Below are 14,169 nucleotides of genomic sequence, written 5' to 3'. Positions count from 1 at the left end.
TAAACAGTTGAAAATTTATGGGAAATATCATATTGATTAGAGTTACAGCAACCAGCAATGCAAATGGAAACACTTGAGGGAGGACCTGACTTGGAATACGTCCCTTTTTAAATTATTTTATATCCTGTAACTACTAGAATTATAGTAAACCATGTTTGACTGAAAGGACAGTTGAAGGCAGCTGAGCTGTATTGTGGCCAACTGGTAACCTAAACACAACCCAACAATGTTCTTCTTTGGTCTATCCATTCCTTACCTGAAAAAAAAGATTTAGTGGTAAAAGTGAAATAATAGTTTAAAAATTCAATTTTCTTCCCAGGTTGAACTCCAAATCTTTTATCTTATTTTTCAGTCTCCTCTCTGTGTGTGGGTATGACATAGATTTTCTAAGTGCTGAAGGTATACTTGGCAGATTCTTTGGAATTGTAGGCAAACATTTTAAACATAACAGGGGAAAAAATGGAATGGAAGAAGGGGGAAAATAAAAGGCTTTCTGGTTAGTTCATTCATCAATAATTAATTGCAATAGAGAGAGTGTGTTCTGATTAGACATTGACATTCTTTCAATCTTATAGTTCCCTTTTAACTGTCATGTTTTTATTATATTTTCCCTTCTATTCCAATATGCATCAAGCTGTAGCTGTTTCAATTCAATGCTATTCTCACTTCTGATTTCCTACAGATGTGGCATTCATCTTAGCGATAACTTAAAGATGGACAATCAAACAATTGTCCCTTACTTTTTGCTCCTGGAATTCTCCAAAGATCGGCATCTGCAGCTTTTACATTTCATCTTATTCTTCATATTATATCTGGCAATTACAACAGCAAATCTTATCATCATCTCTGCAATAGCTTTTGACCATCGACTACACAGCCCCATGTACTTGTTTCTGGTGAATTTGGCAGTACAGGATGTGGGTATTGTTTCAGCCATTGTTCCCAAATCCATGATAAATTCTCTCATGAACACCAGATATATCTCTTACTTTGATTGCTTTGCACAAGTATTGATCTTTAACTATTTTGAAGCTTCTGATTTCTTCCTCCTGACAGTCATGGCATATGATCGGTATGTTGCCATTTGCCAACCGTTGCACTACGAGTTGGTGATGAACTGGAAAGCCAGCATCAAAATGATGATCCTGGTGTGGGTGACAAGTTTTCTCTATGGTATGTGGCACACCATTGGTACTTTTTACATCCCTTTTTGTTCTAATGTTGTCAACCAGTTTTTCTGTGAAATTCCACATTTGCTAAAACTGTCCTGCTTTGGGTTCAATTTAGTTGAAGTTGGATTCCTTGTGGTTAGTATAATCACTTTAGGATTAGGTTGCTTTATTTTTATCATTGTCTCTTACACTATGATCTTCAAGGCAGTTTTGAAAATCCCTTCTGTGAAAGGAAGACAGAAGACCTTTTCCACGTGTCTTCCCCACCTTACGGTCTTTTCAATGTTTTGGGTAACTGTGTGCTTGGCGTATCTGAAACCTCCCTCTACCACCCAATCTTACTTAGATTTCATACAAACTGCTCTTTACTGTTTACTTCCACCTCTGTTTAACCCAATCATATATAGCATCAGAAATAAGAATATCAAATCTGCTGTGTCTAAATTATGGACTTTCCTTTGACAATATTTTCTATTCTATTTTTCCCCACATTGAATCTTTTAAGGAAGCAACCTTCCACTCAGCAGAAAATCAAAGTAGAAATTGTCATGGATTCCCAGCATCAAAGGTCTTTAAAATGAAAAGAAGGAATTCAGTTGAGAGGTTGAATTAGTGGAGCATATTTCATACATTCCTACATAACCCCTTGGTCATTTAACACTGGGATAATGAATAAAGCACAATTTCTAAGAGTGAAATATCATAATCTATGGAATAGCTTTATACGAGTATTCTAAGTGGTCTAGCTCTTTCATCACTCAGTTTCACTGGTCTGCCTGGATCATATGTATGAAGTATCATAAAGTATGAAGGCTATTGCTTAACGCATTGTAAGCCGCCCTGCGTCTCTGGAGAAGGGCGGTATATAAATTGAACCAATAAATAAATAAATAAATAAATAAATAAATAAATAAATAAATAAATAAATAAATATGTGGTTCTAAAGCAAGGAATTGATGATTTGATCATCGCTAGAAGAACTGCATAACTGTAACCATGTTTTAAATTTTGTCTCAAATTGTTGAAAATAGAAAAATGCAGATGTTCCTATCAGACTTTTTGCAGTATATTCTTCAAACATTAAACCCAATATTCTTAATTTTTTTGTGATTGAAGATCATAGTCACGAAGTGGGAGATAATTACTCTGTTGTAGACATCCTTGTAAACTGCACATGCAATAACAGAAATCTAACTCTACACAGCCATCTGTATTCCAAGGATATAGGAGACAGTAGAAGGGATGAAGCCTTACATAGCTGTTGGTGTTTGTTTGGCTATTTTTAATTTAGTATGCCAGAAGATAAACAATGGTTTGGGAAAGAGGTAAACAAGTTCAGGGGAGGGAAGGGCCTGGCAGATTATGTTTAAAGTGCTGAGTACTGAATATTAGCCAAAATCTCCCTAGTGTTTACTATTTAATGTACTGTTGTGTATTGGGTCAGAGGCAGGCAGAAAATCATGGTGCTGATGAGGAATGGAATGAATTGTGGAAGTCAAGGACCAGTCAATTCATGGAGCATATGAGCCTAATGTCATCATCCACAATGCTCAGTCACCAAGCCTTAGGTGGCCTGAGTGCAGCTCTTTCTGCTTAATGCCAGATCATTCTCTCCTATTTCCCCCTCTGATATTCTGCTGGGACCATGCCTGGAAAATGGGCTTTAAAATATGGTTATTCCCATGCATTTGGTGTAGAATGAATAACTCTCAGTTGGGAAAGTGCATGAATATATACCAGATTGCATGTTACTGATTATTAGCTTTTATGGTGGTTGTTCTTTGTATCTGGATTGCTTCTTATAAACCACTCAGAAAGAGGGTGAAGACAGCTCATTCTTAATAGTGCCCAGAATAAATGTGTTATGGGGCTCGTGGCATGCTTTAGTTTGGCAAGGTTCTGTCTATAGGTGAGGAACAATGGAGAAATCGGCTTGGAAGACAAAATAAAAACAAAAATCTGTCTGTAAAATAATATTCCGGATGTTGAAATCTGTTATAGAATATATGTCATGAAAGCCTTCTCACTTAATCCCCATTTACTGCTAATTGCTGCTAATTGCTAATTTTGTTAAAAAATTGCTCATAATATTTGTTAATGTTGTTTCTATGGTCTAGAGGGAAACTATAGAGTCATATAAATATAAAGTCAGCTATTATTAAGCTTGTCATATGTAAAGTCAAACATTCCCACTGGTGATACATCTTTGTCATGACTGAACAAGGGTAGCGTTTATCAATTACAGGACCCATATTAAGGATTCTAAGGAGAGACAATAATTCTGTCAAGAAAAAATGTAAGTGATTTCGGGATTGATTATTTTATAGAAAAGCATTTCCAGGCATCGGGGCAAATTGGCAGTTATATCCATGACTTGACTCTGTATTAGATGCATTTCTTTTCTCTTTTTTTTTACCCCATTGGGCAGGTTTAATAAAATGATATTAGAACCTGATGATTTGCTGTAGTAGAATATGTTTTAGGGCTAGAAGAGTAATAAAGAGAGAATTGTTTTCAGAAACCTTTTATAAAGGTAGTTTAAAATTATTATGAATCAGAATCAGCATCATTTCTACATACATCTGCATATATGAGGTTTTTTTAAAAAAAAACTGGTTAAATGTTTGATTCACTTTTAACTAGGGTGCTGAAACTTTAATGCTTTCTTATTATTGTAGAGTGTGCTTACATTATAGCAAAACAGGTTGGACAAAAATCCCTCTTCAGTATTATTTGGAGGGAACATTCAACTATGTTTTTTAGCTTAGCTTAAAAAGTCAGTGTTAGTTATCTTCCTTTTTTAAACTAGAGAAGTATATAGTATGTATGAAAAAAAAAATCAAAAAAATATGTCTTCAAGCCAACACTTATCAATGGTTGGAATGATTCATTTAAAGACATCAATATGGTAGCATGTAAATGTGTTAACTACACTAATAAACTGAATAAAGTATTGTGGTGACTAGGAATCACAAAAATGCATCAGAGAATGGAAGAGGTGATTGAGACTACAAAATACAATTCCCTGTTCAGTGCACAGAAATAAATTAAAGTACTTTTGACAGATAGCTGCACATACTCTTCTTGAAAATATCCAATGAAAACAAATCATCATGTTTTTGGATTAGTGGCCCCTCATCAACATGTTTTTCATTTAAAAAAACTTTCCTAATATTCAATATGGAAAAATGTTGACTGGAAAATTTTGAATCCTGCTACTTTTATGACAACTAAACTGCTATCATGTGGTGGGTGGATAGCTTTAATTCCATAGAACAAAGTGTAGGGCACTAAACAAAAACAACATAAAGAAGAAGGGGAAGTGATGAATGGATACTCTATTCCACTCAGATTCTTCACCTGATGCTTGGAAAGATTGGAGACAGATTGTGGGAAGAAGCCAGATTTATCCTGGCTACATTTGCCATTAAGAGTTGATTGGAGAATTGGAGTCAGAAGGATGTGTTTATCGCTGAGTTACATATTTACAACTGAAACAAATTTTAATTTAGATTAGAAAAGTTATGGTTTTGAAACTGTAAAAACCAAATTTGAAATTGTATAATGTGTATAATGTATAATTGTATAATGATGAACAAGTTATTGCTAAAGTTTATAAAATATTAAAGTCAAACCAGAAAATGAATATGCTAAACATAGTATGATTTAATGGGTGAAAATATTTGGTAATAATGTGGAAAATAGGTGGCTAAAAGGGCTGAAATTTACTTTGAACTATAACCTGAAAGAGGATTTTTACAAAGGGAAGTATCATTGCTACTTAATCCCTGACAAATTATCAAAGATGTAAAAAGGTATCTCAAATGTTTGTTGGAAATGCAATTGTAGAGAAGGTATTTTTTAATCATAAGTAGAGGATCTGTGAGAAAGCAAAGAAATATCAGAGGGAGATTCATGTACCAATTCAGAAAATCCTTAAAACAAATATACAGTTGAAACCGGAAGTTTTCTTAGGGACTAACAGATAAGGATCTTGAAAAATATATTGGAACTTTGTTATTAGATTTGTAGCGGGGGAGGAGAAGAGAATAAAAGGAGGAGGTTTTGATGGGAAGAATGGAAGATAGAGGGAGTGTGAGAGGAGGAGGGAGATTTTTTTCTAGGGAGAAAGCTGGAAGGTAAGGATAGCAAGAGAGGCCTGGGGAAAATGAGGCCCGAGAGGATAGGAAAAGAGGCTTATGAAGAAAATGGAGAAAGAGGCCTGAGAGGATAGGAAAAGAGACTTAAGGGGAACATAGAGAAAGAGGCCTGGGGAAAGGGAGAGGGAGTGAATGCAATGGGGAGAATAAGATAGGAAAGGCTTCTGTGGGACAAGCCAGAGGGAGAGATGGGGATAGGAGAGGCTTCTGTGGGGCAAGCAGTGGAATCCACAAAGAAGCAGAGATAGTGGAAGGAAAGCTCAGCAGGCAGAGAGAGAGAGAGGAAAGGAGGGAGGGAGGGAGGGAGGAAGGCCAACCAACCACCTGAATACCATCTCATCACTGATCTGCCTGCTGGGAAGAGACTGACCACCATTCCACTTGGACCCACGCCAATAGAGGTGGCTGAGCAAGGGATCAGTGTGGACTGGCAGCAATACCAAGAGGGCCAGGAGAACCCGGAATCCAGCGGCCCTTATGGGGGTAGTGCTACATATTTGTTGACTGCACTGATAATTTTATATGTGCAAAAAGATGGAAAGATATATCAATTCCCACAATGGAAGAATGGATGGAAAAAGTGATTGAACCAGGAGTCTCAAAGTTGCTTTTTCAAAAAGCAACTGGACTGTTTTTTCCTTGAGAAAGAAGAAGAAAATGTTTCACTTCTCATCCAAGATGAAACTGGTAGAGATGGCAAAATTAACTGTTCTAATCAAGGAAAAGTATGTACCCAACTTTGCTTTTACTTGGAGATCTACTACAAGATCTACTAGTAGATCTAGAAGATTTACTTCTAGACTTTGTGCTTGAAACACAAGAAAATGAAAACTTGACTTTGGATTTTTATTAGTTATTTATTATTGTTATTATATTAATTTGTTGTTATAGAAACGGCTAGTAATTAGTAACTATATGAAAGTAAAAAGTTGAGACTGTAATATTATGTAATACCCTCTTTCTCCTTCCTCTTCCTTTACTATTTTCCCTATGTCTTTATTTCCATTTGTATCTTATATTAAGATAATCTTCAATAAAGTCTTTTATTGGGGAAAAAAGACTAGAGATGATTGGGCAGAAGGGACATATTAATATAGCTTCATTATTTCTTATTTGTCCTGATAAAATGTAATTTAACTACCAGTATATCCTTTTATACAGTACACAGTGAATATGGAGATGAGAATTGTATTATGAACTGGTGTCTGCCTGAGCAATGTTATTAAATAAATAAATAAATAAATAATTTTATTTCTATACCACCCTTCTCCCAAAGGACTCAGGGCGGTGTACAGCCTATTAAAAACACAAAGACAGACATCAGTTAAAATTAATTAAAATTATTACTTCTGGTACTTCTGGAATTTCTGGTCATATATTCCAGAAGTACAAATAAAAATTTAATTAATAAACAAATTAACTCTTCACTAATATATAGGATAAATACTATAAATCCAAAAATTATATATAGTTAATTTTTTTTGAGAAATATCACATCAATTATATATAGAATTACAGCAATCAGTAATGCAAATAGAAGAGACTTGAATGGGTACCTGACTTGGAATAAGACCCTTTTTATATTATTTTATATCCTGTAATTGCTAGAATTATAGTACACTGTGTTTCACTGAAAGAACAGTTGAAGGCAGCTGAGCTGTATTATGACCTACTGGTAACCTAAACACAACCCAATAATATTCTTCTGTAGTCTACCTATTCCTTACCCAGAAAAAAAATAAGATTCAGTCATGAAAGTGAAATAATAGATTAAAAATTCAGTTTTCTTCCAGGCCATCTCTCAGGATGAACCCCAAATCTTTTATCTTATCTTTCAGCCAAACATATCATAGATATGTTTACCTCCTCTGTGTGTGTGTGCGCGCATGATATAAATTTTCTCAGTGCTAAACGGTATACTTGGCAGACATCTTGTAGGCAAAATTTTTAACCATAACAGGGAAATCAACTGGAATGGAAGAAGAGGGGGAAAAATAAAAAGCTTTCTGGTTAGTTCTTTCATCAATGATTAATTTCAATATAGAGAGAGTGTTTTGATTGGACATTGACATTCTTTCAATGTTCTAGTTCTAACTCACATTTTTATTATATTTTCCCTTCTGTTCGCAGTATGTATCAAGCTGTAGCTTAACTGTTTCAATTTAATGCTATTCTCACTTCTGATTTCCTACAGATGTGGCATTCATCTTAGCGATAGCTTAAAGATGGACAATCAAACAATTGTCTCTTACTCCTGGAATTCTCCAAAGATTGGCATCTGCAGCTTTTACATTTCGTCTTATTCTTCATATTATATCTGGCAATTATAACAGTAAATCTTATCATCATCTCTGCAGTAGCTTTTGACCATCGACTACACAGCCCCATGTACTTGTTTCTGGTGAATTTGGCAGTACAGGATGTGGGTATTGTTTCAGCCATTGTCCCCAATCCATGATAAATTCTCTCATGAACACCAGATATATCTCTTACTTTGATTGCTTTGCACAAGTATGATTGCTTTGCACACAGGACTCCTCCCACTGCCCTCCCACTGCCATGAGAGGGCAGTGGAGTCCAGCCTACCGGCATTGAGATCTATTTGCTCCAGTACTTTTAGACTACTTGTTGAACCCAGGCCAGATCTTACCTCCCTTCCATGCTTATTGGATGTATACGGCAGCCGACCTTTTTACATTGCGAGACTCCCCCCTCTCGCAGGTCTGGGACTCCACACTTTTGAGGGCCTACCTCGATGACCGGTTCTGGAACCCAAAGAGGTGGCATACTGCAAAGAGGGGGTTGAGGGGTTTTTTATGTAAATTTTTGGTTAAACTTTTAAGGGGTCCTGGGGGGGAGGGTAAGATTGGAATTAGGGTAGTGGATATGGGGGATAACCCACCAAGGGGAGGGCCAGGCCTGGCCATGATGTGCGGCAGGGGGGTGAGGGACCCAGGGTCAAGGGGGGGTCGAGCATGTCCAGATTGTGTTTCTACCATCAGTACTGTGAGTGGGAGGGGTAGATATGGCGGAAGCAGGGGGCCATATCATGTTAAGGGAGTACGCGCCTGCTGTCTACGAGCGGTGGCGCGCTCTGGCCCCCAAGGCTTCACTCATTCTCCAGGTTGCACAGACCCTCAGGGCCCGGGCCTTCGGCTGATGTTGTGCAATGCCAGGTCTGTAGTAAATAAAGCCCCCCTCATCTGTGATCTTGTTCAGGAGAGGGGAGTGGACCTGGCGGGTATTACGGAGACCTGGGTGGGCCTGGAGGGAGGGGTCCCTCTTGTAGAAATGTGCCCACCAGGCTTCCACGCATTCCATCAGCCGAGGTCACAGGGGAGGGGCAGGGGAGTAGCGGTTATTATTAGAGAAGGCCTTAGGCCGAAGGAGGCCACTGTTCCTCAGACGGCCAGCTGTGAGTCCCTCCTTGTGAAGTGGGGTCATGGGGTTCATATGGGTTTGCTGATCATGTACCTGGCTCCCGGCCACGTGGCAGCAGCCCTGCCCGAGCTACTCAATGTTATTGCCATGGTGACGGTTGACACCCCCAGACTTATGGTCATGGGGGATTTTAACCTGCCGTCCGTGGGTGAGGCATCTGAGATGGCTCAGGAGTTCATGGCTTCCATGACGGCTATGGACCTGACCCAGCTAATTCATGGCCCTACTCACACGGGGGGAAACACACTGGACTTGGTTTTTGTCTCTGGTCAGTGGCTGAATGATCTCGAGATAGGGGATATAGTCATCGAGCCGTCATGGTCGGATCACTCTCTCCTTCACCTTGACCTTCGAACCGCTGCACCCTGCCGCAGGGAGGTGGAACCGACAAGATGGTATCACCCCAGGTGCCTGATGGAGCCTGATAGGTTCCAGATGGAGCTTGGGCCAATTCCCGAGGTTCTGGCTCACACCTCGACTGGAGATCTAGTGGCTGCCTGGGATAGGGCGGCCGCTGGAGCTCTGGATCGAGTTGTGCCTTTGCGGCCTCTGACCCGGTGCCAATCTCATCTGGCTCCTTGGTTCACTGAGGAGTTAAGGGAGTTGAAGCACTGGAAAAGACGCCTAGAGAGTAGTTGGAGGGCCAGTCTTTCTGAATCCAACCGGACACTGGTAAGATCTCACATTAAGAATTACCTAGTGGTGATAAAAGCAGCAAAATGTACTTAGTTTGCTGCTCTTATTGCATCATCAGATAATCGCCTGGCCACCCTGTTTAGGGTGACCCGCTCCCTGCTCCACCAGGGAGCATGGGAGGACCCCTTGGAGGGAAGAGCCGAGGATTTTGTTCAGTATCTGCATGACAAAATCACTCAGATTTGGGAAGATCTGGACTCCGACTGGGTAGATCCAGGGGGGATGACTGAGGCAGGTATTGAGAATATTATCTGGGATGAATTTGATCCTGTGACTCCTGAGGACGTGGACAGGATTCTGGGCAGACTGAATGCAACCACATGTTTGTTGGACCCGTGTCCCTCCTGGTTAGTGCTGGCTTCCCGGGAGGTGACGTGAGGCTGGCTCCAGGGGATTATAAATGCTTCATTGGGCAAGGGTGTCTTCCCTGCCACCCTGAAAGAGGCGGTGGTGAGGCCTCTCCTCAAGAAGCCTTTCCTGGATCTGGCTATATTGGCTAATTATTGTCCAGTCTCCAACCTTCGCTTTGTGGTGAAGGTTGTTGAGAGTGTGGTTGCGCGACAGCTCCCCCAGCACCTGGATGAAATGACGTATCTGGATCCGTTCCAGTCGGGCTCCAGGCCTGGGTACAGCACGGAAACGGCATTGGTCGCGTTGGTTGATGATCTCTGGAGGGCTCGGGATGGGGGTTGCTCCTCTGTCCTGGTCCTATTAGATCTCTCAGCAGCTTTTGATACCATCAACCATGGTATCATGCTGCACCGGTTGGAAGAGTTGGGGTTTTGAGAGTTATGCACAGTCACTCATGCCCTCATCACCTCCCGCCTGGACTATTGCAACGCTCTCTACATGGGGCTCCCCTTGAGGAGCACTCAGAGGCTCCAACTGGTGCAGAGTGTGGCCGCGCGGGTGGTTATGGGAGTGACGTGGTGTTCCCAGGTAACACCTCTCCTGTGTGAGCTGCACTGGCTCCCGGTGGTCTTCCAGGTGTGCTTCAAGGTTTTGGTTATCACCTTTAGAGCGTTCCATGGCTTCGGACCTGGTTATTTATGGGACCGCCTGCTACCACCAATAGCCTCCCACCGGCCGGTATGCTCTCATAGAGAGAGGCTCCTCCGGGTGCCGTCGGCCAAACAATGTTGACTGGCGGCCCCCAGGGGGAGAGCCTTCTCTGTGGGGGCACCTACTATCTGGAATGAGCTCCCCCCGGAGATACGGAGGATCCCAGATCTGCGCACCTTCCGTCGCGCTCTCAAGACTTTTTTATTCCATCAAGCCGGCCTGGCCTAAATTTTTCCCCTTTAAAATGTAAATTTTAATTTGTTTTTAAAATTATTGGGTGTTTTAAATTTGTCTCGGCCAAATTGTTTAATTCGGTTTTATTCTGTTTTTAAATTTTGTATTTATGTGTTTTATTCTGTGGCTGTTCACCGTCCTGAGTCCTTTGGGAGTAGGGCGGTATACAAATCCAATAAATGAAATGAAATGAAATGAAGTATTGATCTTTACCTGCTTTGAAGCTTCTGATCACTTCCTCCTGACAGTCATGGCATATGATCGGTATGTTGCCATTTGCCATCCATTGCACTATGAGTTGGTGATGAATTGGAAAGACTGCACCAAACTAATGATTCTGGTGTGGGTGACAAGCCTTCTTTATGGTATGTGGCACATCACTGGTACTTTTTACATCCCTTTTTGTTCTAATGTTGTCAACCAGTTTTTCTGTGAAATTCCACATTTGCTAAAACTGTCCTGCTTTGGGTTCAATCTAGTTGAAGCTGGATTTCTTGTGGTTAGTATAATCACTTTAGGATTAGGTTGCTTTATTTTTATCATTGTCTCTTACACTATGATCTTCAAGGCAGTTTTGAAAATCCCTTCTGTGAAAGGAAGACAGAAGACCTTTTCCATGTGTCTTCCCCACCTTACAGTCATTTGTATGTTTTTGGTAACAGGGTGGATGGCATATCTGAGACCTCTCTTTAACAGCTCATCTTATTTAGATTTCACACTAACTGCCCTGTATTCTTTATTTCCATCACTGTGTAATCCAATCATCTATAGCATAAGAAATAAGAATATCAAATCAGTGCTATACAAATTGTGGCGACTCTGATATTTTTCCTTTGATAATTCTTTCTGTCCTATTTTTTCCATATCGAAGCAACCTTCCATTAAGAAGAAAACCAAAATAGAAATTAACTCTCATGCATCTCCAGCATCAAAATATTTTCAGGTAAAAAATGAAAGTCATTCATTGGAAGTTTGAATTATTGGAGCTTGTTTTATACATTACACCAAGCCCTTTTCATTTAACACTGGAATAATGAATAAAACACAGTATTTAAGAGTGAAATATCATAAACCATGAATATGCAATATAAGGGGACATGGTGGCTCAGTGGCTAAGATGCTGAGCTTGTCGTTTGAAAGGTCAGCAGTTCAGCAGTTCGAATCCCTAGTACCGCATAACAGGATGAGCTCCTGTTACTTGTCCCAGCTTCTGCCAACCTAGAAGTTCAAAGGCACATAAAAAACACAAGTATAAAAATAGAGACCACCTTTGATGGGAAGGTAACAGTGTTCCATGTGCCCTTGGTGTTTAGTCATGCCTACCACATGACCATGGAGATGTCTTTGGACAGCATTGGCTCTTCGGCTTTGAAACGGAGATAAGCCCTACTCCCTAGAGTTGGGAACGACTAGCACATATGTACGAGGGGAACCTTTACCTTTACCTTTACTATGCATTATAAAAATACACTAAGAAGTCTAGCTAGTTCATCATCCAAACAAACTAGTCTGTCTGAATCCCTACATGGGATAATGGAGCAAATCACTGGAGATTTTATCATTTTTGGAAGAATTGCAAAACTGTCTATAACCAAGATTTAAACTTTGTTTTTTATATAAAAAGTTTTTTTTTTATTTTTTCTCTTAACAAATATTACATCATTGATCAATCAGTGTATCATCTGGGTACATTTTTTGTGTCATCATATTTAACACCTATCACCATTTTCTTAATATGTACATATCTTTACTTTTACATTTCAATTTATTACATCTCCTGTTAAAGCATTTTCCTTCCAAATTTATTTAATTTTATACCACTTTTTGTCCATATTCATTTTCCATCCAATGATAAAATTGCCCCCATATGTTATATTTCTCCAATTCTTCTTTCCCTTTAATTGCCAATGTTAATCTATTCATTTCTATACATTCTAATATTTTCTTAATTACCTCTCCCTTTGTACGGATTTTTTCAGCTTTCCAATTTTATGCAAATACTATTCTCGCTGCAGTTATTACATGAATAATCAAATATACATTTTCTTTACTAAATTTTTCAGATTAAATACTCAACAAAAACAGCTCCGGTTTTAAATCAATATGTTGCTGCATCATCTTCTCTAACCATAATCAAATTTTTGCCCAATAGTTTCTCGCTTCTCCCTTGTCCACCACATATGATAATACAATCCCGGTGTCTGGTGGCATTTCCAACATTTAGTTGATTTATCTTTAAACATTTTTGCCAATCTTTCCAGTGACATATACCATCTATAAAACATTTTATACAAATTCTCTTTATATGCTGTTGCCATTGTTAACTTACAGTTTCTCATAGTTGCTGCCATTTATCTAACTCTATTGTGTATCCAAATTTTTTTGCCCATGCTATCATTGTTTCTTTTACTTGTTCTCCTAATTTAATACAAGGTAAGTAACTATACAATTTTTTAATCATTCTCTCATCTGTTCCTGTGAATATCCAATTCTGCCATCTCCAAGTAGAAACCATATCACTTAGCATCTTTTTCATATCTCGATTGTATTTGCAATTGTGTATACCAGACCATATCAATCCCTTGTTCTTCTAATTCTTGTTTCATTTTCAATTCCCCCTTTTCTGATAAACCAAGATTTAAACTTAGTGTCAATTTTTTAAAATTTTTTAAAAAAAACTTCTTGCAGCATATGACAATCTTCCTTGTGTTTGAAGACCACATTCATGAAAAGGGTAAATAAATACTTCATTGTAGAAATTCTTGTAAACTGTACATCAGCCCTCTGCAGTATAGAAAGAACTAACCCTACATAGCCATCTATATTTGAAGGATATATGACAGAGGTGGGCAATTTGATCAAGAGGGGGACTTTTGTGGAGGGTCAGATTGCTCAAGCCTATACACAGATAAAATTCAACAGCATTCAAATGAGATCAAATTTTATCTTGTGGCTACACAGGGATTTCAGACTAATTTTCTGTTTAATCCCTCCACTGGCTCAGCCAATTTTTTCTTCTACAGCTGTTGGATTGTGCTTGGAATGCTGGCAGCTGAATTTTAGTCATAATATCCATGATCTTACTATCCAGTCTACTTTGAGTGTACTAACAGCAACTATGGTTGAGGTAGCAAGTTGAGGGTGGGGAAAATAGTATATTGGCTCAGAGGCAGGCAGGAATGTCATGGTGCTGATGGACAATGGAAGGAATTGTGGGAGTCAAGGATCAGGCCATTCACAGTGAACATAGGCCCAATGTCATAACCCTCAATGCCCAGTCATCAAAACTTAGGTGGCCTGAGGATGCAACTATTTCTGCTTAATACCAAATTGCTTTCTAAGACTTACCTCATTGAGGAATGGATTCTGAATGAGAGGGCAATATGGTACATTCTCCAACAGCG

At 39.2% G+C, this 14,169-nt stretch overlaps 1 protein-coding gene across 1 annotated transcript; it reads left to right on the top strand.

The window, feature by feature from the left end:
- The first annotated feature begins 580 nt into the window (after window positions 1–580).
- On the top strand, window positions 581–1,703 carry LOC117668864 (olfactory receptor 14A2-like). The gene has a single exon (XM_034422921.3). It carries the CDS (start codon window positions 654–656, stop codon window positions 1,632–1,634), a length of 981 nt encoding a protein of 326 aa, XP_034278812.2. The 5' UTR covers window positions 581–653; the 3' UTR covers window positions 1,635–1,703.
- Window positions 1,704–14,169: the final 12,466 nt, after the last annotated feature.

This window comes from Pantherophis guttatus, chromosome 4 (assembly GCF_059756535.1).
Source record: "Pantherophis guttatus breed Tessera chromosome 4, ASM5975653v1, whole genome shotgun sequence".
Lineage (NCBI taxonomy): Eukaryota > Metazoa > Chordata > Lepidosauria > Squamata > Colubridae > Pantherophis > Pantherophis guttatus.
The sequence above is the reverse complement of the archived record's forward strand: the minus strand, read 5'-3'. Positions and strand labels throughout refer to the sequence as shown.